The 25,155-nt window shown below is 41.1% G+C and overlaps 1 protein-coding gene across 5 annotated transcripts in view; it reads left to right on the top strand.

Annotated features, from left to right (window-relative positions):
- Positions 1–25,155, top strand: part of HS6ST2 (heparan sulfate 6-O-sulfotransferase 2) — a 317,315-nt gene that overhangs the window by 223,841 nt on the left and 68,319 nt on the right. For 3 of the 5 annotated variants that reach the window (XM_010341747.3, XM_074391538.1, XM_074391539.1), the window contains exon 3: positions 10,771–10,803. The exons of the other annotated variants lie outside the window; for them this stretch is intronic. In XM_010341747.3, coding sequence (XP_010340049.3) covers positions 10,771–10,803 — 33 coding nt within the window. The remainder of the gene's footprint in view (positions 1–10,770; positions 10,804–25,155) is intronic. 5 annotated transcript variants of the gene reach the window in all.

Consider the following 25,155-nt stretch of genomic DNA (forward strand, 5'->3'; position numbering starts at 1 on the left):
CCTGATCATTTGGCAAGTGCAAATCTTTCCCAAGCCAAGGCAACATTTCCTTCTTACCAATGTAGTTGCATGGGCCCTGTTGGAATGAGTCACGTACTCTAGCTTCTTCCAGTTCCCCCACCCTCTACCTTGGTTATCTTGGCATGAACATTTTGGATTCTGTCTATATATAATTTGATTGCGTTTTCCTATAGATAAGAAATATAGGCATAATAGCAAGGAGCAGGCTCACCCCCGAATGCTTCAGAGAGGAAGAGAGAGGGAGAGGTAGAGAGAGAGGGGGGGAGACAGAGGGAGAGGGAGAGAGAGAAAGAGAGAGAGAGAGAGAGAGAGAGAGAGAGAGAGAGAGAGAGAGAATGAGAAAGGGAGAGAGACCTGATCTGTCTGCCAACTCCTCTTTCCCTGTGGGCCCCTCCCCATTCCACTGTTACCTGATTTATGTCCTAGGCAAGCAGCATAGCTGTGGTGAAGATTTACACCTGGTTTTCATCTTCGAATGAGCTACTACCTCTGTTCCTTGTGTATTCAAGTGCTTGGCACTCATAGCCTATGAGTTTATCCTGGAATTCAAAATGAAAAATAGTCCCAAGAGAAGCCTAAAGAGAGGCATGCAGGAAGCACTTGTACAGTAAGTAGGGTGCAGTCCCCAGCTCTTAGTGGAGGTGTGATATGCCCACAGAGATCATATACAGTGATCCCACTCTCCACATTAGTGCCTTGTGTAGGCATGGCACACAGTGCTTTAGAATTGGACAAGGCGTAAGATTTGGAGACAGGAAATATTGAATATTCCCATCTCAGCGCCTTCACTTATTAGCTGTGTGACCTTGAGCAAATTACTCTGTGAGCTTCTCTGACTTCCCTGTAAGGTGAGAAGAATGCCGCCTACCTCACAGGGTTGCTGTGAAGGCAAAATGAACTATAGTTAGTACAGCTGAGTGGCTTATAAGCTTGGGCCCCAGCATCCTACAACTCCAGATTTGAATCCAGACTCTACTACTTACTGTGAAAGTCCCTCTGAGCCTCAGTTTTCTCATTTAGGCAATGAGTATAGACTTTTGTTCAAGATGACATGAGATAATTCCTGTAAAGTGTGTGATGTCTGGCATATAGTAAGCACTCATTAAATATTAGCTAACGGTATGATTGTTATTGTTTGTCATTTAGGTTAAATATCCAATAATTCTAGAAAACATATTCTTTGTACTGCACCAGATGGTTTGGCAAACGTGGTCCATATTTTATCTATTTGGGGCAAAAGCACTGGGTATTTTTGGTCCTGGTTTTGAAACTACAGGTAAGACATGAAACTGAGACTCCTCCAATAAAAAGAGACCTGTTTCCTCATGGAAAGCAAATTTTCTCTCACAATGGTGCCACGCCTTCATGTAGACAGCTGTCTGAAGCTCACAAAACTGTTGAAGTGGTCATTATTTTTCAAGATTAGTGTCTCCATCAGTAGCAGTGGTGTTAATCCAATTACAAATATTACACCTGCCAAACAGAAAGAATCGTTTAGCCACAGGTCTCAAGCACAGCCTGGACATGTGGATTTGTCATAGTGACAGAGACTACTAGCAAGGAACATGAGGGCAAGAACAGCAATAGCTTAAAGCCTTTGTCATGGATTTTTGACAATGAAGTTCATTATCCAGATGTTTCATGTACCTGACCCCGGCCGCTCAGATCTTTGGAAACATCTGGACATGGGGGGGGGGTAGTTTTCATATCTTTCATCAAAACCATTGGTTGTATTAAGTTCAGTGGGTTTCATTCATCACCTGGTTTGTGCCCTTTTAGATATTATTGATCACAAGGAAGTCACAGTTTTGTTGAGAAAAATGAGACTTAACAGGTTTGAAGCGACCAATGAGAAGTAGGAGAGCTAGCTGGGATTTGAACACAGTTCTATCAACTCCTGTGCTTCTGTTCACTCCACTGTAGCACATGGCCTCTTACCAGACCCACCATTCACTCTTCATTTGGGGCTGGCTAGAAGGAAGTTTCAAACCAAATCTAGTGGTTCCCACCATGCTTTGACTTCAGCAGAGACCTAAGCTCCTTTGCTGAAAGCAGGTGACATATGTCCAGATGGACCACTTCATGTGTGTCCATTGTCTGATCCTGTTAGTGACTTGACTGAACATTCCCTAAGGACGATCTTGATCCTTATTTTAGCACTAGCTAAATCATGACTTGTTAGGGAGTTTTTTGTTCTCTGTGTCTTAAATGTGTAAAAATATGAATGAAGCAGTTATATCTCATGTTGGCAGCTTGCCATCCTTAGTGTGTGTCAGTATAAAATATTTGGATTCAATAGAGTAGCAGCCTCATGCGAAGCTGACTGTGTAAAAGGTACAACAGAAACCTTCCTTCTGATTTGAAAGAGTGCTGAAATAGCATCATTTGTGGACCTTCCAGACTCAAAGATCTGAAACATGGAAATAAAACGGGACAAAATAACTCCCAGCCCATATACTTATATTTGCCTTGTAAACAAAACTTTTCCAGGCGTTTGTTAACAGAAAGCAGGCCCTGTTACACCCAGAAAATTTCTAAGGGATTCCCTATTGGTTCTTTCCTTCCTTTAAATCAAAAATACTGTCTGTATATGATCAAATTGAAATGCATCACTGGAACTTAGCATACAAATACAGATTCCTGCATTTGGGGGAACTCCAAAACAATATGAAAATCATTGTCAAGCTTCAATTGATGAAGTCAGCCTGTGCCTATGCACATATATATATATATATATATATATATATATATATATATATATATATATGTAACTCAACTAGCAACTAGCTCCCCCACATCGTTAGTGGAAAGGCTTCTCAGATGGGAAAACAAGCCAGGTTTTCTTTTATGGCCTTCAATTTTGTTTTGCTTTGTTTGTTCAATGGCAAAACATCGCTTTCACTGCCTTCTAAAAGACTAAATTGTCAAATAGGTACTGTGGAAATGCTTTCTGAAACAATGTATCTTGCCATAGCCAAGGACAAGTTACAACCCATTTTCCACGAAAACAAGAATCCTTCAGTGTCTAGATTGATAATTAGATCAGCGCTAGAGGGCACTCTTATGATGCCAAAATGGGAAATCTTTACTAAAATCTGCTGGGCAGGGGTGGGAGAAAGGAGAAAGGAGAATAGGAGGGAGCAGTTTCTGTAAGGATTGTAGACAACAGGAAAACAGCTTAGACAAGACATGTGCAACCAATAATTGACTGGCTCGCAACAGATAAAACACTATTTGGAAAGGGCTGTTTGGGATTCACTTGGTTTCCAAAGTGTAGTTGGTGCTTTGGCAATACAGGGCCCAGGTATGAGGCATTATTTCTCAAAATGAAAGAAATATAAGAATCTCTGATTGTTACCATGTGATGTAGTAAAAGCACATTTAGGCAGAAAACAAAATGTGGAGAGAAGCATAGGAGAATGTGTTTACAACTTAACAGCTACTGGAAAAGAAGAATTTCAAATCCTTGGGATCTTTTATGGCTGTTTTCCCAATCTGTTGCAGCCCTTGCATTGTGAATTGTTATGAAAGGTTGTGTGATTGAGTCTGGGAGAGCAGGGGCTTGCTCGTCTGCTGCCCTAGGCAAACTCTGATGGACACAGGGTGGATGATGTGCTGTCAAGCAACGGGATAAATGGACAAGTCCATTTTTGTCTGGGCCACTGATGTGCTCTGTGATCTGTGGCAAGTCCCTTCCCTCTCAAGGTCTCAGGGTCAGGGAAGAGTTGGGTGACACTGGAGGTCTCTAAAAGATCACTAATAGACATATCCCTGAGTTTATGATTGATGATTGCAGGAATAACTTTTGTTTCGTTATGGTTTTAGAAACAGTGTTGCTCTGTTGCCCAGGCTGCAGTACTGTGGTGTGATCATGGCTTACTCCAGACTCAAACTCCTGGGCTCAAGTGCTCCTCCTGCCTCAGCCTCCAGAGTAGCTGGGACCACAGGTACATGATACCATGCCCAGCTATTTTCTATATTTCTTGTAGAGATGGGGATCTCACTGTGTTACCAGGCTGGCCTTGAACTCCTGGGCTCAAGAGTTCCTCCCACCTTCGCCTCTCAAAATGTTGAGAATACAGGCATGAGCCACCGTGCTCAGCCAGAACTTACCATATCAGTTACTTATAGCAGCCATTTGAGTTCTGAATCGAACAAGATATGGTAGACACCTTGGGGTAGAAGGTGCTCTATGCTGTCAATAGGATAGTACCGAAAGGATTTGCCAGCCCAGAGGGGCTTATTTGTCTGTATTAGTCATTGCTTTAGGTTTACAGCTCAGTCCAAATATAACCTCAAAGAGTTACCACACTAAGCCATCAGTAGGTCCCCTCAAATTGGCTCATTATGTCCAAGTTAAGCATGACCCCTCTCTTGTGTGCTGGGCACCAGCCAGAATCTCAGGCATGCCCACGTGTCCTTCCCTGAGGAGCCAGTATGGGGCAGGGGCTTTGGCCACCTGATGGGAAGGGTGGCACACTGAAGACAGACTTATCTACTCTGACTTTGGCCCCAGGGTTTGTTAGAGAAGTGCATGAGTGTTTCTAAGTCTCTGCTTATAAGAACCTGGGATGTTCTTCATAGGAATGCTTCTGATTGAGTCAAATTCATTATAAAGGCTTAGAATGTTATTGGCTGGATGTGGTGGCTCATGCCTGTAATCCCAGCACCGTGGGAGGCTGAGGCAGGTGGATCACTTGAGGTTAGGAGTTCGAGACCAGCCTGGGAAAATGGCAAAATCCCGTCTCTACTAAAAATAGAAAAAAATTAGCCAGGTGTGGCAGCAGGCGCCTGTGGTCCCAGTTATTCAGGAGGCTGAGACAGGAGAATCGTTTGAGCCTGGGTGGCAGAGGTTGCAGTGAGGCAAGCTAGAATAGCTCTGTGTTTATGGATTATGTCATTTAAGGTGGTACAAATGGAGAGAGATGGGGACACATCCCTATCAAAAATAGGTTCTTTTTAAATGTCATAGGACTGGAGATCAAACCAATATAGGGTCATTCCTCTGGGCCTAGAAACTCTGAAGTCTTAAGATGCTCTTGCCCAAAAGCAAGATTCAGGTTGGAATTCTTGTCAGCTGGCAGGGAACGAAAGGGTGGAAGGTGGGTCTGGAAACCAGGTTTAGTACCTTGGGGAAGGACAGACACTGTGAAAAGAGCAGTCAGGGTAACCTAAGGGGACTTCACAGCTGTGCCAAAGGCTGTTCCTTGGGAGTTTAAAACAAATACTTGAAGAATACATATTTGAAGGCGGGCAGATCACGAGGTCAGGAAATTGAGACCATCCTGGCCAACATGGTGAAACCCCATCTCTAGTAAAATACAAAAAATTAGCCAGGCATGGTGGTGGGCGCCTGTAGTCACAGCTACTTGGGAGGCTGAGGCAGGAGAATTGCTTGAACCCAGGAGGTGGAGATGGCAGTGAGCCAAGATCACTCCACTGCACTCCAGCCTGGGCAACAGAGCGAGACTTGATCTCAAAAAAAAAAAAAAAAAAAAAAAAAAAAGGAAAGAAAAATAAGAAATATACATATCTGAAAGAATATTCCGAGTTCCAGTATTCTCTGACCAACCATAAGGAGCTACCTCTCACGAGGCATACATGATTTCCGGTGGTCTTGGCATGGAACCAGGAGGAATGAAGAGCAGTCAAACAGTAGAACACAGATGTGGGGGATAGCCCTCTCCCATATCAGTGATGTAGTTACTTTCCACATGGCCTTTACATGCACGTTTCTGAGCTTTTGAAAAGTTGGTTCTTTTCCCAGGAAACAAGATGGCTCAGCAATAGGGGACTGGGAGCTGTGTGGCAGGCCTGCTGTAGACTCACTATGCCTCTGGACAATTCTCTGATTGGTATTCCTCCCTAGGTGAAAGCAATCATGTCTAAAACGTATTATTTTTTGATGACTGTGGACCTCACAGTCTGCTACGCAATTGACATGCACGATCACATCTAATCCTCCCAAGTACTTTAGGAGCTATGTTTCTAGACTGAAACACATGGGCCTACGTACCCAGGTTGTTTGCTGTTGGTTTCTGCTCTGATACGGCTGTCTTTCTTCTGATTGGTCAGTGCTGATACCATATCTGTTGCTAAAGACGGTGAATGTCATTACCAGTGTAGGCACTATACTTCTCCCCATTTTGTTTTTTGCTGGTGTTTTGTTTTGTTTTGTTTTTGAGATGGAGTCTTGCCCTGTCACCCAGGCTAGAGTGCAGTGATGTGATGTCTGCTCACCGCAACCTCCGCATCCCAGGTTCAAGTGATTCTCCGGCCTCATCCTCCCGAGTAGCTGGGATTACAGGCACCTGCCACCACGCCAGGCTGATTTTTGTATTTGTAGTAGAGACGAGGTTTCACCGTGTTGGCCAGCTGGTCTCAAACTCCTGACCTCAGGTGATTCTTCTCTCAACCTCCCAAAGTGCTGAGATTACTGGCGTGAGCCACCATACCCTGCCTTGTCCCATTTTGTAGGTGAGGAAATCAGAGCTGAGAGATTAAGGTGCCTTGGCAGTGTCATGCAGTTGGTAAGTGAAAGAGCCTTAGGACCAGAATCCAGTCTGTGTGACTACTGGATTTACTGGCCCCATACCACCTCTCAGGACTATGCATAAGCAAAAGGCTGAGGCCAAGCATTTTAACACTTTGCGAGTAAAAGAGACCAGTAGCTTGCTTTGCTTAGGACCTTAAGAAACACCCAGGCCCTTTGTATGGCTTTTCCATTTACCTCTACCAGTTTGAACAAGAGTCCTCAGCCTGGGACTTTGGGGGAGGGGGACCACACCCCTTCCCATTTAGGGAAATAAAATTTAGCATGTATTAATAGCAGGCATTTTTCACTAAGATATACTGTATTTGGCCTTTAGAGATCAAATGAGGAAGGTGGCTTGAGATACAAAAGGAAGTGGCGGGCTTCTGAGCAGCAACAGAGTAGGTGAGACCAGAATGATGGTGGAAGGGCATCCTACATGGGAGAGCGTGGAATTCTAGAACACATCGGCTCTTGGTGTGGCAGTTAAATAGAGGGTGAGCACACCAGTTCAGTGTTAGAAACTGGAGTGGTTGAATGGACCATTTGCTTGGCAGCTCTGGAACAGTGGTAGGCAGTTATTTCTCAGAGTGCTGCAGATTTGCCATCCGACCCAAACAGTGTTGGTGTGGGTTTCTTAACTTCCCTTCTATCTAACCTTTATATGGAACCATGTGGCTGTGGAGGTCTCTGCTAATGAACAGCCATCCGATATCCCAGGCTTCTGGCAGATGAAGAATCTGCATGAGCAGAAAAGCCCTTAACTGAGAATCATTCATCTGCTGCTATTCCCATTACTCCAGAGGAATGTGGAGGGGTGGTGGTGGTGGAGGATGGTCAATTGTTCATCAATTCATTTTTCTTGTTTTTCTCAATTAAGTTTCCTTGTATAATTTTTCCATCATAAAGAATCAGCCACTCTCTGTTTCAAATTAACAAAGCTGTTTCCCTGGACAGAATAATGTTGAGCCTTATTTCAATTTGGCCATTATTATTTTGGACATACTCTCATTTACTCATACACTATTTGAACGCTATGCTCTGGGCTCTTTGAACTACTAATAGCATGTTGTACTGAGAAAATGACTAGAGACTGGCGTACTTCTAAGTAACGTGGCACCCAAATTTGAGGGCAAGCTATTAGGAAATAAAAGAATATTGGAACTGGGAGGAATTTTAGAACCCATCTTGTCAAGCTCCTACATGTCAAACAGCTCCCTGGAAGAGTGTAGAAGAGAATTTGCCCAAGATCAAATGAGCCATTGGTAAAACCTGGGTTAAAAACTAGGGTTTCTGATTCTCAGTCAAAGGCTCATGGATTTTTACCTCATCCTGGTTTTTCCAGGTCTTAATTTCAAACCTTAGTACAAAAGTGAATCGTTTCACTTTCATTTCTGAAGCCCTAAGCACCTGCCCTGAGAATGTAAATGCCAAGCATAGGTGTCATGGTCTGAGGCTCCTGAATAGGATGAATCCCCATCTGGAGTTTTTGGATTCCCATGTCTCCCCGCTATTCCCATTACTACAGTGCTATATATGTGTTCCCTTCATTTTCATCTTTTGTTTTCCCTGCTGATTGGATGCTTAGGCAGTTGCCCAAGTACCATTTGAGTGACATTTAGTCACATCTTCTGGAACCTGGCTCAGAGGAAGGTTTTCCTATGGCTTTTTCTCCAGTCAGTGTCGGGTCACGGGCATGATAACCACTGCTCCTTTGTCCATCCAGTGCTGCTGGTTTCCCAGGATGTGGCTTGCTGAGGGCTGATGCATCCCATCTTAGAGGGTCAGCTGGGCTAGTTGTTACAGAACATGACAGCAACAAATAAGAAAGACTCTGTTGGGATGTGGGACTACAGCATTATGAAACTGCCACTTAGAGGTTTCCTGTTTTACAGTATTTTAAGGTGCAAGCACGTGGCATTCTCTGGGCAGCAAATGGCCCAGCTGAAAAGAAACCTGATTTACAGTCTGTTGGGAAAGCTTTCCACAAGGAGAAATTATGAATTTATAACGTCCCTTCGAATCCAAAAGAGAATTCTTTCGAATGCAAATGTTTAATCTGATGCCATCGAGTATGTTCTCCATACATAAACAAAGGCATAAATAAACAGGGAGAAACTCTTTCCTAGAATTGATGACATATAGTACATTTCCGTAGAACCCTTTCCAATCAGATGGCCTAAAAATATTCCACAGAATTGTAAACTCTTTAGAGTCAGGGATTTTTGTCTGTTTTATTTACTACCGTATCCTCAGCACCTCTAACAATGCCTGGCAAATAATAGATAATAAATATTTTTCAATGAAACACCATGATTAAAGGGGCTTTTAAAAGGATTCTATTTAAGAACTTTCCCAAAGAGTGTGTGTGTGCATGTACATAAAATGGGTTCTTAAAATTAATTCATTTTCTTCTAATTAATGTGTATCTTTTTTTTTAATCCTTTTTCCTATGAACTTTGGCTCACTTCCAATGACTGGCCACACTTTTGATTGATGCACCTGTAACATCTTCATGGATTGTCACTCAATACTCCACATCTACCCACCTGGACTCCCAGGTAAGACAATGAGCTTCCAAAGCCTTCTAAGTTCAATCACTGGGCAAACTTTATAAGGCAGTCAAGAAGTTCACCTAGAAACAAACAAAAAAATACCTCAAGAGACAATAATAGTTTCTTAATTAAAGTTAAATTTTATCCCGTTCCCATATAAATCAATTATCTATACACTTACATTATTTGAGAATTTCTATTACTACAGTGAAATGAAAATAATGGCTTTGGATACTGCTGCATACTTAACTTTGGAATGTTCTGATCCTAGGAATCAATATATGGCTTTATGTTTTCCTCTTAAAAATATTTTCTTTCTTTTTCTTTTTTTTTTTTTTTTTTTTGTTTTTGGTATTTTCACCCAAAGTTACGTTACTTTTGTTCACAAGGCCAAGTGCTGTGGAAGGGATCATAGCCTCTCTTCACTGTGTAGGGACTCTTAAATCATGGGGTAGGTCAGTACATTGTAGATTACTTATTTCTTGCAACGGGAGTAGAAGATGAGCACATTGGGCTCTGGACGGTAAGCACATAACTGGAGTGTCTTGTCTAGCAGATTTGATTTTAGGGCTCACCAAGTATATCGCTTTTGTTTCTTGTGACATTTGCTTCCCCAGCAGTCTTAACAGCTCAGAAACAGGGAAAGGGAGCTTAACCACACCAGAGACTGATAATAAAAGAGCCATATATTGCTTCTCAAATGATGATACAAAGGCTCTGCTGCTAGCCATGCTATTAAAAGTCTCTCTTAACTCACTTCTAAGGCCTGCAAAACATATTTGCTGTAAAGAAACATTTCTCCCAAGAAAATGCACAGGCTATATAGCCCACTTTGGGCATAAAAGAAGCGTTGCTACGTTGTAAAAATTTTTATTCTGACGTAATAAAAAACAAAAAGCTAACTGAGCCCATTTGAACCCTCAAATTAGCAACTGACCTGTGCATAACTTCACAGTCTCTGCCTGCTAATAATATCAGAAATTCACACGGTGGAATGAGTGTTTTGTGACCCCTAAGATATATATTATAGAAACAGCTAAGCATGTTTTTTGAATGGAGAGACATTGCTTACTTTGATGGATGTCTTGTGTTTGGGTGGAAGGGACTACAGAGATGATTTATATATCACTTTATGTGTGCTTTGAATTTTCATCTTTTAAAACAGCATCAGTAAAGTCTAATTGTTCTTTTCTTTTCCTTTTGTTATTTGTGTTTCATATATTCTTGATAATATGAAAAATCCCTGCCAATTCCACTTAGGACCTTTCAATCAGGCATTTCCATTTCAGTGATGCCACAGGGTTGGGTTTGATTTGGGTTTTTGTTTCATTGGATTTTTTTAACCTAGATTTCCATTGCTCTCTGTGAAGGGGGATGGAATTAGCATGAGTGAGTGGTAGATCCATCATTCCCAGCCCACAGCCCTCCAGGGGTTGGACTCTCAGTGCAGCCTTGCCCCTTTTAGCTTTCTGATTGGGAATCTCCCCATTACTTGAGAGAAACCAGTAGAGAGCAAAGTGGAGAAGCCATCTATGAGCTGTTTCCCTGAGGTTTGGGAAGCTGGAGAAATATGCTATTAAAGCAAAATGGAAAACTTTTATTATTTTAACTCCTCTCCTACCAAGCTCTTGCTAGCGACTGGTTTTACTGTTCCTTTAACAGGTGGAGGATTTTTCACATTCTAGATGCAGCAAGGTAAGTAACGATGTATTTTTAGTTTGACTGAACCCAAGTAAGCTAGAATAAAGAGACTCTGCAGTTTCCTGTCAGTTTAATTTCAGTAGGACAAATAGTTAAGCTTTTGGCTTGGACAAATTCTTTCCAGGGCTCTTTTTTTTAGTTTAAAACAGCTGAAACTACCCAGCTTGGAGTGTCAGTTCTGAAGGCTGACTTAGTTCAGAAGTGGGATGGATGTTCAGGGCGACCACCCCAGGCAGGTGTGCAGTAGGTCATTAGCTCTTTTTCCTCTTTTTGCTGAAATAGGATGACATAGTAGAGTGTGTTATTAAGAAGACTCCAACCATTGGCAAAGTGTTCTTTACCGTGCTTCAGGTACGTCTGCCTGTTCCTAGGCTGGACTGTGATTTAGAGAACAAGTATGTCAGCATTTCCTTGAAGGGAAATCAATTATTTGAAAATATCAGGGCTTTTAACATATGTAAATATGTAGACTTGCATATTTACAAGTAATCCCATAGGCTGGGGGCCTTTATATGACATGAACCCTGCAGGAGAGCAAATCTAATCAAACACAAGAAAGTTCCTCTCTGTGGTGAAGAGGGAATGAGAATGCTCCTGGATGATTCCCCTGCAGGCAATAACTGTTGCTAAGACCTGTACCATCGTATTGCCATCAGAGCCAGAGAAGCTAGCAAGACCATAAGCCATTTTGGAAACGTGTGCTCTAGTCGCTTGGCACACTGTTTTCTAAGTTCACGATGCTCACCAGTACTGTCTTTGGCTTTTTGTAGGCTTAATGGCTCCAGAAATATTTACCAATGCCTCTGCTTTTTATTCCTACCCACCTACAATCCCTGTGCCCCTTGGCCAAGTAGGTTAGCAAGAGCAAAGACTATAGCTCTGGCATTCTTCCACAAAGACAGACTCCCATTAAAATAGACTACATGAGCCATTTTGTGGATGCCCATTTTCGCTTTTTGTAGCTGGTCTTCCCTACTCCCATTAGGTCTCAGTGGATTTACTTGACAGCTGAGAATAGTAAATTCAGGGTTTAATTTTATAGTCAGATTATAATTTATTGAGGTAAATGGCACAGACACACATCGACACCTAATCACGCAATACTAGTATGGAAGAACATTTAAAGATCATAGATTGAGTGTGTTATGGAGGCAAAGCACCAAGTTCTGTTACTAATGAGGTGACTTTTACCAAGCACTAGCTCCACTCTGAGCCTTAATTTCCTCACCTTTAAAATAAAGTGGAGTGGATAACCATTAAGACAACGGTCAATAACATAGGGACTGCTATCCCTACAATAGCTTTAATGGAGAAGTCTTAAGAATTTTGTTCTCTTTCTGCTTTAAAGTTACTGAATGATAGCACCATCTCTTTAAAACAGTTTTGCTGTGTAAGAAAGCAAATCCGGACACACTCTTTATTTTTATTATGGTGTTGATTAGTTGGACCAGAAATTATTGTCAGAGCAACTAATACCTGGTCTTAATAAGAGAAAAAAAAGAAGAGTACAGATGGTGAGATAGGAAAGAAACGGTTTTGGTAAATATCTATGGGGCCCTTTTTTGAATTCCGGTGAGCTGAATCATGTATGAAAACTATTTGCAAGACTAGCATATTTTTCAACCACTAGTAAAACAATAAAACATTTTTTTTTTTTTGCTAATCCCCATTGCATTTGCAGTTTCATAAAGGTACAAGATTCAGATTATCTCTGCCTGATTATTAGCAGTTTGCATAAGTACTTTCTATTTCTTAGTTGTCTGAATAGTTTTTTGTCATCCAGAGAAAAAAGGGAACAATCAGTGGAAGCCATCCCAAATGCCTAGTATTATTGCTACACACATGCACAATTAACAGCGATACTAATTGCTTCAGACCAGAACCGAATTTGTTTTTCTACAGACAGCAAAAACAGTAGTAGCCAGAGTGCTTGTCAATCTCTCTCTCTTTTTCCTATAGCCAACTGTATCATAGGGTCTGCAGTTGACTGCAAACAAATTATTTGGTTGGATTTTCAGTGTATCATCTTGTGATGGAGTTTCCAAGTTTCTGTTTCAGTTAGCAATCAATGCCTTGAACAGCCAGGCTTATTTTTATATTTTAACAATAGGCCTCTATAAATTTAATGAATAAAAGGATACTGACATGTCAGTCAGTTCTGCTGCTGCATTTACATTCTACTTCGTATTGCATGTCTTTAAAATTATTGGCATTAGACCTGCATACAAGAATCATAGAGAGTCCAGGCTAGATGGGAAGTTTTAAGATCATCCCGTCACACGCCCTCCTTTTTCAGATGAGTATGATTGTCAGTAATTTGAATTCAAGAACAACCACCAAATCAATGATGCCACATGTTTTTTGTACCTTTCAAACTTTGGGAACTATTATAATAAGTTTGAATGATACCTGGTTGTTTGGGAATCATATAGCTTTAACTTATTTTCCAAATAGCTGAATCAGAATTTAAAAAATATGCCCTCATAAGGCTTACCTAAACATAGCCATAATATTGATGGTATATGTATGAAAATAGATGTTCTATGCAAAGCACCTGGCAATGAGACACTCAACCAATATCAGCTGTCTTTCCTTCATGCATAGATTACCTAATTAACATTAGCATAGTGGAAACATTACATCAGTGACTGACAGTTTAGGCGTTTAGAGTCAAGCTGACATCAGGTCCAATCCTGGCACTGTACTTTCTAGCTGTGTGACCTTGGGTAATTTAGTTCATCTCTATCAGCTTCAGGTAGTTTTCTCACATGTGAAATGTAGCCACTATATAGGCTTGTTTTGAGGATTAAAATGAGATCATGCATATCAAGTGCTGGCATATAGTAAACAGTCTATAATGGTGGTTATTACCATTGCTGTCTGGCATACCCAGTGGCAGACTCACTCAATAGTACATTTAATCTTATAGTGACTTGGGATACACAAACACCTATACACATTCACATTTGGTAAGTTCATAAGATTTGCATCAGAAAGACTGCTTTCCCAAAGGTTATCTGTGACTACCATGTTTCACCATTTAATGGTCTCTTCCCTGGTCTCAGTCTTCTTGACCTCTTTGGAGATTCTGGCACTTTTACACGTATTCTCTTGCTTGAAAGGGTTTACTACATTCCTTAGGTTTCCTTTGTTGGGAACTCTTTTCCATACATGTACACACACACACACACACACACATACACACACAGCTTCTCGCTCCTTCCTGCCCCTTTAAATAGAGCAATTCCCAAGTTTCTGTCATTGATCTGCTTCTCTTCTGTTGCTATGTTTTCTCCCTGGGTAATTTCATCTCCTCACATAGCTTCACCTTTAACCTCTACACTAATGATTCCCAAATTGACCTCTCCAATCCTTAATTCATTCCGGAGCTCCAGGCTAATTCCAATTTCCAATTGCCTGCTGAGAATCTCCAGGGCAGGATGTCCTAGGAGACCGAAAGGGTAGTCTGGCTTTTGTCATCCTTCTCAGGAATACAGATGGAGGAATCTAGCTTCAGAGGTATTAAGGTTTGAAAACGAGGCACAAGTGTGGAGCATTAGTCTGAGCAGAAGTAAAAGTGGCCTAAGTTAGCAAAGTGCTTCAAACCGAACTTTCCAGAGGAGGCATAACAGATAAACTGTGAATTCGTTATTAAACACTGGAGATGTCAATTGGCAGTTGGAACTTAAAAAGGTTTATATTTCCTAGGCATAAGGGAACAGCTTTCTAAAATGAAAATTGAGTTCAGTTTTTAGGTGCTGGAAGATTGATATGTTTGGAAGAAATGTTAATTAAAATCATCTTTCTTTTTCTTTTTCTTTTTTTTTTTTTTTGATTTTTTTTTTTTTTTCCCCACTCCTGTTGCCCAGACTGGAATGCAATGCTGTGAACTCGGTTCACTGCAACCTCCACCTCCCGCTTTCAAACAATTCTCCTGCCTCAGCCTCCCAAGTAACTGGGATTACAGGCTTGTGCCACTACACCTGGCTAATTTTGTATTTTTAGTAGAGACAGGGTTTCGCCATTTGGTCAGGCTTGTCTTGAACTCCTGACCTCAGGTAATCCACCCACTTTGGCCTCCCAAAGTGCTGGGATTACCAGCGTGAGCCAGCACACCCCGCCAAAATCATCTTTCTCAGGACACTTACTATGGTTAATCTTGTTTCAGTGTTTTAAGAAATGCACATGCCAAGGGGAAAGATGACGTACTCAAATGATGAGCAGGTGGGAATTTTGTGAGAGCACATGCGTGCGTAGACACATAAACATATGCTGGCTTAGGTGTGCCTGAGATTTTGAATGTGTGCAAATAATTCTATCACTGGCAGATAGATTTTTTGTATTTCATTCATTCTGCAAATATTTACAGAACATACCAGGCTCTCTGTGGAGCAACACAGCTGTGAATATAAAACATATAGGGTCTCTGTCCTTAAGTGTCTAATACATTTTCTTTTGTTATGTGCAGGTACATTGACAATTTAATTTAGTTTAAAAATATCTACAACATGTCACAAATTGTTCGATGGCCGTAATCTTGCTGACATTCTTAATGACCAAAGAGGAACTTAAGGAAAGTAAGACAGTGCTAAAGTGGGAGAAGAATGTAACATAAATCTGAATTAGAAATTGATTACTTCGGTTAAGTTTAGTAAATATTGAATTGCTTTGGGGTTTACATTTTAAGTTGGCTTGTCAGTGTTTCAGGCCAGGGTAAGAATGGTTATGTCTAACCCTAAAACTTAATTAGAGCTAAGTCTTGGTTAATGTGCATACTATTAGGAGAATTCATTGTAAATGAGTTATTTCTACAGAAACTATAGGCTCAGGGCTGATATCTTTAGCACAGAGGACAATATCCCTTTTACAGAAGAACGGTCTCATCCTCTACCTTCCCAAAATTCAGTACAGTCACTCCTGTTTAACCTACTCCTATATGACATATTTGAAGAACATTTTTTCCTCCAAGTGGGAATCATCTACTTCTGAGTTCCTTTCCTTCACGGTTGCACCCATCCTCCCCTTCAGAAATTTGGCATGTGCCTTTGCAAGTCTCAATTCCATATGTTCTTGGTCCCAGCTGTCAGTTTCAAAGTCTCCTTCATGGTCACTCTCAGGTCCCAAGGATCCCTCATTGCATCAGTAAACCTAGAGATCCACTTGGATACCCAGTGCTCCTGTCAGAGCTATGTAGATGGCAGCTACCCTCTGTTCTACTACGCTAGCCTCTCCTTCAGATCTCTCATGGCACAAAACCTCTCATTTTAATGATGTGCATAGTGGCTGATGCTTTTAATTCTTTTGCTCTGAATGAGTTAGAGACATTCTCTCTCTCTCTCTCTTTTTTTTTTTTTTTTTTTTTTTTTGAGACGGAGTTTCGCTCTTGTTACCCAGGCTGGAGTGCAATGGCGCGATCTCGGCTCACCACAACCTCCGCTTCCTGGGTTCAGGCAATTCTCCTGCCTCAGCCTCCTGAGTAGCTGGGATTACAGGCATGTGCCACCACGCCCAGCTAATTTTTTGTGTGTTTTTAGTAGAGACGGGGTTTCACCATGTTGACCAAGGATGGTCTCAATCTCTTGACCTCGTGATCCACCCACCTGGGCCTCCCAAAGTGCTGGGATTACAGGCTTGAGCCACCGCGCCCGGCTGAGTTAGAGACATTCTCTTATTCTCACTGGAGGTAAGCATGATAAAAACATCCTTGAATTTAAAGTATCGAATGTCTTTTCTCTCATGGTTTCCATCAATCGTAATCTAACTTCTCTTTCCTTCCTTAGATTTATTCATTCAACATATTATCTATTGAGCACTTACTATGATACAGGCACTGTTCAATACACTGTTCAATACACCTCCCTTCAGCTTGTCCTGAAGAGTAAACCAATGTAGCCTCCTGCCAAATTGCTTTTCCACACTTTTCTTGTCCTTGTCAGTATTAGAATTCTGCATGTTCACTCTCTTCCCTGTTATAGAATGGAAATGGATGCTAATCCTTTAGGGATATTTTACTTGATCACTCAATGCATTTTTGTTACTCAAGGCAAACTACCTGTTGAAAGAAAAATGCAAGTATTCAATGTTAGTAAGCATTTGGCTTTGCCTATTTCTGTAAAGGGAAAAGCCGTTGTTAAGATTAGTGTTCAAAGTAAAATAGATTATCCAAGAGCTTCTCTTTAGTTCGAAAGTGGTACAATTAGTTGTTTTCAGAGACAGGACCAAAATCTCTTTCCAACATGGTGTTTAATTTTGTGAAGTGGATACGCAGGAACATTTTCCAGTGTATCAGAACTGCTTAGGGTAAGCATACATTTTACAGCAAAAGCCAGCTTTACAATTCTTGTAAATGTCACAAGAACTTAAAACATTGTGTCTTCTTTTAACCTCTGCCAGCTAGAGCAGCAATTCAGCACAGCAGATTCAATTGGCACCTTCTTAAATGTGAATATTTGAAAGTTCATTGACTTTTCAGCGTGACCCCAGGGAATCTTCAAAAAAAAATAAAAAGCCAAACACCACTAAAATTTTTGGTGGTTTCAAAATGTTATGGTATAGGTGTTGCCTGCTAGTGAGTTAGGTGCCAAAAAAAGCATGTTACCTCTTAGAAGGCCACTTGGATTCTTCCAGCCATCATTTTGTTGTCTTCTTCAGCACCTACTTACAGCCCCGGGTAGGAACTGAGGTAGTAGTTAGAAAGTTCGCCTTCCCTAACTTCCCCCATACCTTCCCTCCAGTCTGATTGACCTTTATGGGAGAAGATAGGGAAGCAGGAGCAGTGGGTTTGGAGAAGGGAATATTGCCGGTATCCCAAGTACCCGTGCATCTCCCTTCTTTAAAACTTCTGTGTTGTCACTTACTAGTCCAGTTATTACTCAGATACTTGGCTGTGTCGTAAACACAAGAATCAACTCCATGACTGGATTTTAGGAAAGCAGTTGTTAAAAATCCAGACAAAAGCTGAGCATGATTCTGTGGTGAAGGAATCTGCAGAAGAGGAGCCAAAGGAGGTTGGAAAATCCAAGAAATGCGACTCTGATTTACAGTCACAGAGCATCCTGACATGGAGAAAGAGCGGGGCATAGATAAAATGAGGAAGACACACAGCACAGGGAGTCCTTGTATGATTGTCATTGAAAAGGCTATTATTTTCTGCAGGTGAGAAAATAGGTGCACATCAAGATAATGACTTATCTAAGCACATGCAGCTAATTACTGGCAGATGCAAGAGAAGCGTGCAGGTCAACTGAATCCTATCCAGTATCTTGATTTGTAATTAACTATACTCGTTGATTTTTTGGCTTGCTTTTGCTTTTTAATTCTTAGCACTACATTTGTTGCCAGCACTTGTAATTCATTATGCTCAAAGAACTTTATCAACAAATGTGGAAAAAATCTCTTAGAAACAGGTAAGTAGGAATTTTGTTTTGGAGGGTTTGGGGCCAGCTGACAGATAGTACAGGGTCGCATAGAGGTGAGAGTGGCTGGATTGGAAATAAAGCCTAAAACTCAAGATTTAGCTTAAAATAAAATTAAGAAAGAGAGGATTGTGGCTATAGATTGGGCATCCATATTTAAAGTACACATCATCTCTTTACAGCTCATTCTTTTTTTTTTTTTTAAGATGGAGTTTTGTTCTTGTTACCCAGGCTGGAGTGCAATGGCGCGATCTCAGCTCACTGCAACCTCCACCTCCCTGGTTCAGGCAATTTTCCTGCCTCAGCCTCCTGAGTAGCTGGGATTACAGGCACGTGCCACCATGCCCAGCTAATTTTTTGTAATTTTAGTAGAGATGGGGTTTCACCATGTTGACCAGGATGGTCTCGATCTCTTGACCTTGTGATCCACCCGCCTCGGCCTCCCAAAGTGCTGGGATTACAGGCTTGAGCCACCGCGCCCGGCCACAGCTCATTCTTAATGACAGCTGTAGCCCATTCTCCATCTGCAGATTTAAATGTCTTTTTGTTTAGCGTTCTCAGTACTTTGGATATTTTTCCCGGCATCTTTGTGGCCTTCTCCTTGTCTTTCAATTTTGCTACTCCGTATGGTTTTTTTATCTGTAATGTTTTCCATTAGTTCGGACTCACTGCCTTGTCAGGACACTCGTGACACATATATACATGAGATTTTATGTGCACATAAAATGGAGAACACTATTTAACAAGTTAGAAACTATTAGATTATTTCTATTCCTCTTTCCGAATTGAAATATTTTCTTTTGGCCAATGGTTCTTCTCCAAAATCTTAAAATTGCACCTCAGAAAAAAAAGATGGTCACTGTGCTACCATAAGCCTTCCTGCCCCTTTACCTTCACTGGCTTACCATCCAGTGGGCTCCATTGATTTTCCAGACAGTTCAACCTTGCCTCATCAGCCAGACACTTGAATTACAAGGGAGCTTCATCAAGGTTTTGTGTCGTTTCAGAACTTTTCCACTTTTCTAATTTAGGCAATGGGTATGGTGCAAACCATCTGTAAATGTCACTTAGAGATGCATTGGTCTGTCCTCTCATGGCTTTTACAATTCTAATTTGATTTCTGCTCACCATAGGGCACAGTTTGCCTTCTCTTTCCTGGGAGCTCTTGTGCATTTGTCAGGAGACCTAAAAGAAGGCTGCTTATGTACAGTGCTGGAATGTCAGAGTCATCCTGAACTGGCATAAATGGGCCTTTAATAGCCTTTACTGATTGTTTCTATATTGACATGTAAATGCACATGAGGTTATATGAGGAGACTGTGCATAGTCTTCCTCCATTTTTTTCATATGAATTGATTAGATAATGTCATAGATGATGCATGAGGCAAAGTAAAGTGTTTCTTTTCTTTTCTTTTTTTTTTTTGAGACGGAGTTTCGCTCTTGTTACCCAGGCTGGAGTGCAATGGGGTGATCTCGGCTCACGGCAACCTCCGCCTCTTGGGTTCAGGCAATTCTCCTGCCTCAGCCTCCTGAGTAGCTGGGATTACAGGCACGCGCCACCATGCCCAGCTAATTTTTTGTATGTTTCGTAGAGACAGGGGTTTCACCATGTTGACCAGGATGGTCTCGATCTCTTGACCTTGTGATCCACCCACCTGGGCCTCCCAAAGTGCTGGGATTACAGGCTTGAGCCACCGCGCCCGGCCGTAAAGTGTTTCTTAAGTTCACTGCTGCTTGTTTGCATGAAAAGGAATAACAACTACAGGGAAGAAGTGAACACTGTGTGATGCTTTAGGCAGGCACAGTTTTCTGATTCACACCTTTTAGACAGTACCCCACTTTCTGAACCTGTGCAGGGGAAAGTGATCACTGTGATATTCTTTTGCTCGAATAACCTCTCCTGACTTACTAATAGAGGTTTTTTGAAATTCGTAAGAGATGAAATAGAGAATCTCAAAGAAGGAATTAGTTGTAATTATAAATGCAGGCATCTTATATGAGAAAATGAAATGGGATAGAAGCTTTTTGATAAAGATTCTCATGTTGAAGAGTCATGTGATTTAATGCTCAGTGATCATGAAATTACATGTAAAGCAATCTACCAGGAGAGTCCTGAAAGCCTCATTTATTCCTCTTTATAGGAACAGATTCAGTATCTCCTTTACAATGCTAACAAAATAGGTATAAATAAAACAACAGTCTTGGGGCTGATTTTAAATTTAACCCACAGGATCTGTAATTCAACATCAGTACCTGAATATTTCCCTTTCTAATTGGTGTCAAAGTGGGATAACTGGGGTGGGGGTGGGGGAGAGGCCCCTACCTTTCTGTCCTACAGCAATCTCAAGCACACAATCTCTAATTTCCCCTTCTCATGCAGGAGGTATTTTCTGTCTTGGCAATGGGTACTTTTGTTCACTATGTTTCATGGCCTACAATCATAGGTCATGTGGCTTTGGGTCATTCTGAGACTGAGGGAAAACAGTGTCCTTCAATGGATTTGGGGAAACAACAAGGGACCTGTTAACTTGGTGATTATCCAGTACTGTGATTAAAGATGTACTATTGTATTAGTTAATTAATTCAATCACTACATATATGCTTATTGAGTACCTACCATAATTCAGCACTATTCTTAGTGCTAGAGATATGACAATTGATTAAGACAAGTAAAGTTCCTGCTCTCAGGGAGCTTATATTCTAGTGGTTGATATAGATAATTTCAAGGAAGCAAGTCAACTAAACATGTCCATATTGTGATGAATGTTATGAAAGAAATAAGTGGAGTGCTAAATAGGAGATGTGTAGCCTTTGGAATAACTCCAGTGTGGGGGCAAACTTATCCTTTGTGGATGGATTTGATTTTTAGAAACATCAAAAATGATATGGAGCCAGGTCTTATATAGTGGAAGATCAAATTGATTCATAATGGTTTTGGCCCCAAATGAGGGTATATATGTAATTACTGTAATATTTTTGAGTGTCAGTAAAAATACATACTACACCGACTAGTGATAAGCACAACCATGTTTTCAAAGGCAGTGAAAGGGCTCCAGCAATGGGTGTTGTCCTTTGGTAAGCATTTACGCATCTGTAGCTACCAACAGCACTGTCTCCATTTCTTTCCGTCTCCTCAATCCTGGTCAACCCTTGTCGTCATTGGCAAATGTACTTTAGCTGTTAGGTTGGTACATAAAATAAACATTCAGAGCTATTCCAAACTATGTAGTAGAGCAGTCACATGTGAAATTTGATTGTGACAGCTTATAATTTAGTTCTTTCATTTCTTTAGTCCAAATAAAATAGGGTTTCATTTATGCTATTTTGTATCAAGTAAATCTGTAGAAGGCTAATATACCTCTTCAATGAGCTATAATCAGTTTGAGTCTAGGAAAGCCAAGAATGTTATAAGCTAGAATGTCAAGATGAAGATGAACAAAGGAAGACATGATAGGGGAGCTGAAGACACCTTGTGTGCTCCTTCTTGTACTAACTTAAGTGGTATCTACCATTTCCCTTTAGTGATCATTCTAGGAATATCCCCATTAAAGAAGAGCTAATAGAGATGGTTTTGTGAAAATGAGAAGAAGCCAGTGATAGCCATTTAATTACATCTTTAGTGTGATGTTAGCTCCCCGTTTTGAGAAGCATTGATCTTCCCCATGAGTATTTATTTGAGCAACTACTGTGCCAGCCAGTGGGAGTACAGCAGTGAATCAGTGAGAGATCCTGCCTTTATGGAACTCACATTGAATTTGGGAACTAACCATTGTGGTAGAATATGGCACATGCTAACATATATATAAAGCTAGATATTTGGTGCTTCAAATATCTACTCTGCTCTAGGTTGAATTCTTGGGTCAGAAACTACTAAGGAAACTATTCTATGGTTTCCTGTAGCTAGTGATGGGGCAGGTATGTTCATTTCTTCACCTCATGTAAATATCTTTGGAGCCTTGGCATGATTCACATGCATACGCTTGCAATCTATCTGCCAGTTTTAAAGGCAGGCAGAATGGTGAGATCTAGTTTCAAAATGAGTAGCTTTTATAGGTAATATTCTGTGGTTTCTTCTTGAATGTAGAACCAGACCAATTCAGAATAACTCTCATGTGACCTGTTGTGAAGAGCCGGCCTTAATCTTTCTTTCTCTTCTCTTTTTTTTTTTTTTTTCTTTTTGCAACACCAGCTCCATTTCTAGCAGCAAATCTCAGCCGAAAGCACAGATGCATTGACTGCATAAGACCCTAAATAGGCACTGAACAGAGGATTAATGTAGCCCTGTCTTCTGGGAGCTTATAATCTAAAACAGACAACAAACTGGAAAAAATATCCAACATGCCTGATATGCTCATTTCTCTTCTCATATAAATCCAAAGAAAACAGAAAGTGGCGAGTCACATTCTATAGGATTGGGAAAATCCCCTAGAGAGCGTCCTCTTTTTGTGACTTTTCAAGTTAAAAGGTATTTCGTATGTAACATTTAATAGATTACAGTGTTATTTGATGAAAATGCAAGCAATATTCTTCCTTTCTTTTTTTACTTTCAACAAGTTACATTGGAAGGCATGGCTCAAATTAAAAGTGAATTCTTCATTTGCCATGGGAAATATGTGCAGTAATTGAAATACTCTAAGGTAGGGGGCAACTTGTGGGAAGAAGAGGTATCATAAAAATTAATTTGAGAAACTAGCCTTGAGATATTTCCTAATAATCCCACATGGGAAAGCAATATCTGTGTTGTAATAAAGGTGCTTAGTGTGACCTTTTTGCAAAAGGAAATATTACTGAAACATGACCAAAGTTTGGAGCTGAGGTAGTGCAGTAAAATAATGATGGTCCACTAAATATGTTTAAGGATGTGCTCATTTGTAAGAAAGTAATGAAACAGTAGGACATCTGCCAAACCAAGGTTAATTTCCCAAAGCTCATGGGTTTGTGAGAGACACAAGAGACAGGCACAGGAATAGAAACGCAGAGAAAGAGACACAGAGAGACAAAGTAGCAAGAGGCTGAGCCAGAGGTGGACAGAGACCAAGAACTGCAAATCAGCCACCCTCCCATTACCTTCCAACTCTATCATGAAATTCACTGAGAGACCTTGGTCAGGTCACTGCTCTCTGGGCCTTGGTTTCTTCATCTCTAAGATGAAGGGATGGACTAGAATATGACTCTATAGAATTTACCAACTCCCTGGTTCTACTCTTAGCTGCTAGGTAAATGAAAAGGCAGGCAGGTGGGTAGGTAAAAACATACACGGCAGGCATGGAGACAGACAGACTAGCCACATACATGCATACAGAAGTTTCACAAAAATAGAACAAGGTCCAAATCGTGGCAGACCAGTGGACTGTGAATCATAGAGCGCATCAGCCAGATCCACAAAATTGTCTCATTGCTTTTGATATTGCCATGGCAAAAACTTGGCAGATTTCCTTTTACCTGGCATTGGCCCAGCTTCTCAGCGACCGGCCTTCAGACCTTTTCTGATCATCTTGGCCGACTTTTTCCTCCACTGACTCGGAGGAGTAGTTATGTGAGGATCTGCAAATAACCTCTGATGCCCAAGTGGAGGAAGAAGTCAGCCTACTCTTGTAACTCTTAACACTTGGGGATGAAAAAAACTCAGATAACCTACCACGCATATTCTTGTCCAACTTTTCTGTCTGGATGTATGTCTGGTTGTAACAGTCTATGGATAATTTTAAGCACGCTGTGTTCCCTAGGCTTTCAAAGGTAACCACTTTTAAACTTTTGTGAGTCTTGTTTTCAGGGGCATGGAAATGCTGAGAATAATTAGTACTTGTCAACTTCCAGCCAGCGAATGATTTTAGTAAGGTGCTAACAATACACTCAAGTGAGTGCAGCAAAACGAAGAGGCTTTACAGATGGATATTAGTATCTGGTTTATTTCACTTTCATTGATTTTTGCAAGAAGTAATACAGTGTGATTTTTCTTACTCTGACTGCTTACAACTTACCAGTCTTCCCCAAAATAATACCCCAAGAGTTTAGCCTGAAGGCATGTGAGCTGATAGTAGGTACCCCTGTGGGAAAATCTGATTAAGCATTTGTTCCTCAAGAAACTTCTTTGGTATCTGGGACACCATTTTGAATACATCTAGAGCTTCACATTTTGATGCTAGTACATTTTAGGATTATCTATGAAAAGCAACTCCATCAAAAATGTGTTTCCTCAGTGAAACAATCTGTATTGCACCCATTACCATAGTACTTTCTTAAGAGGCTTTTGCCATCCCTGGAAGTTTTACTCTTCTGGGACAAGTGAGCCCTGAGAACACAGGCTAGGGTGGGCAAGATGTGTGAGGATGAAGAGGCCGGGCTGGCTGCCGTCCAGCTTGCTCTTATACCGAGTGGCGGATGGATTTGGTTGAGTCATGTAGAACCTAGTGGGAGTGGACGCTGAAAGACAGGAGAGAGGCTTGCCTTCCACATACGTCTCCAGCCCCACCTCTCCTGGAGTCCAGACTCCTGCAACTCGCATACCACTCTTGTCTCTTCCGAGAGGTTTGGTTGGGATCACAAACTTCACCTGCCGCAAACAAACTCCTGACATTTCCCCAGAATGTAGTCCTCTACCAGTCTTTTGTACCCCTGTAAGTGGCAACTCTGTTCTTACCAATTGCTCAGGGAAAAATCTTCCAAATACTTCACACATCTTTTTCTCTCCCAGGCCATATCTAATCCACCAGCAAATTCTGTCTACTTCACCTGCATAACGTATCTGGAATCTGACCACCTTTCACCACCATCATCTCTGTCATTGTAGTCCAAGCCGCCATCATTTCTTAGATGGGCTTCTGTAAAAGCTGGCTCCCCTACTTTCTCTATTGGACCCCACAGTCTCATCTAACCACAGTGGTAGCTGTTTTAAAATGTTAATTGAGACGTTGTCATTCCTCTTTTCCCA

The sequence above is a fragment of the Saimiri boliviensis genome, chromosome X (assembly GCF_048565385.1).
Source record: "Saimiri boliviensis isolate mSaiBol1 chromosome X, mSaiBol1.pri, whole genome shotgun sequence".
NCBI lineage: Eukaryota > Metazoa > Chordata > Mammalia > Primates > Cebidae > Saimiri > Saimiri boliviensis.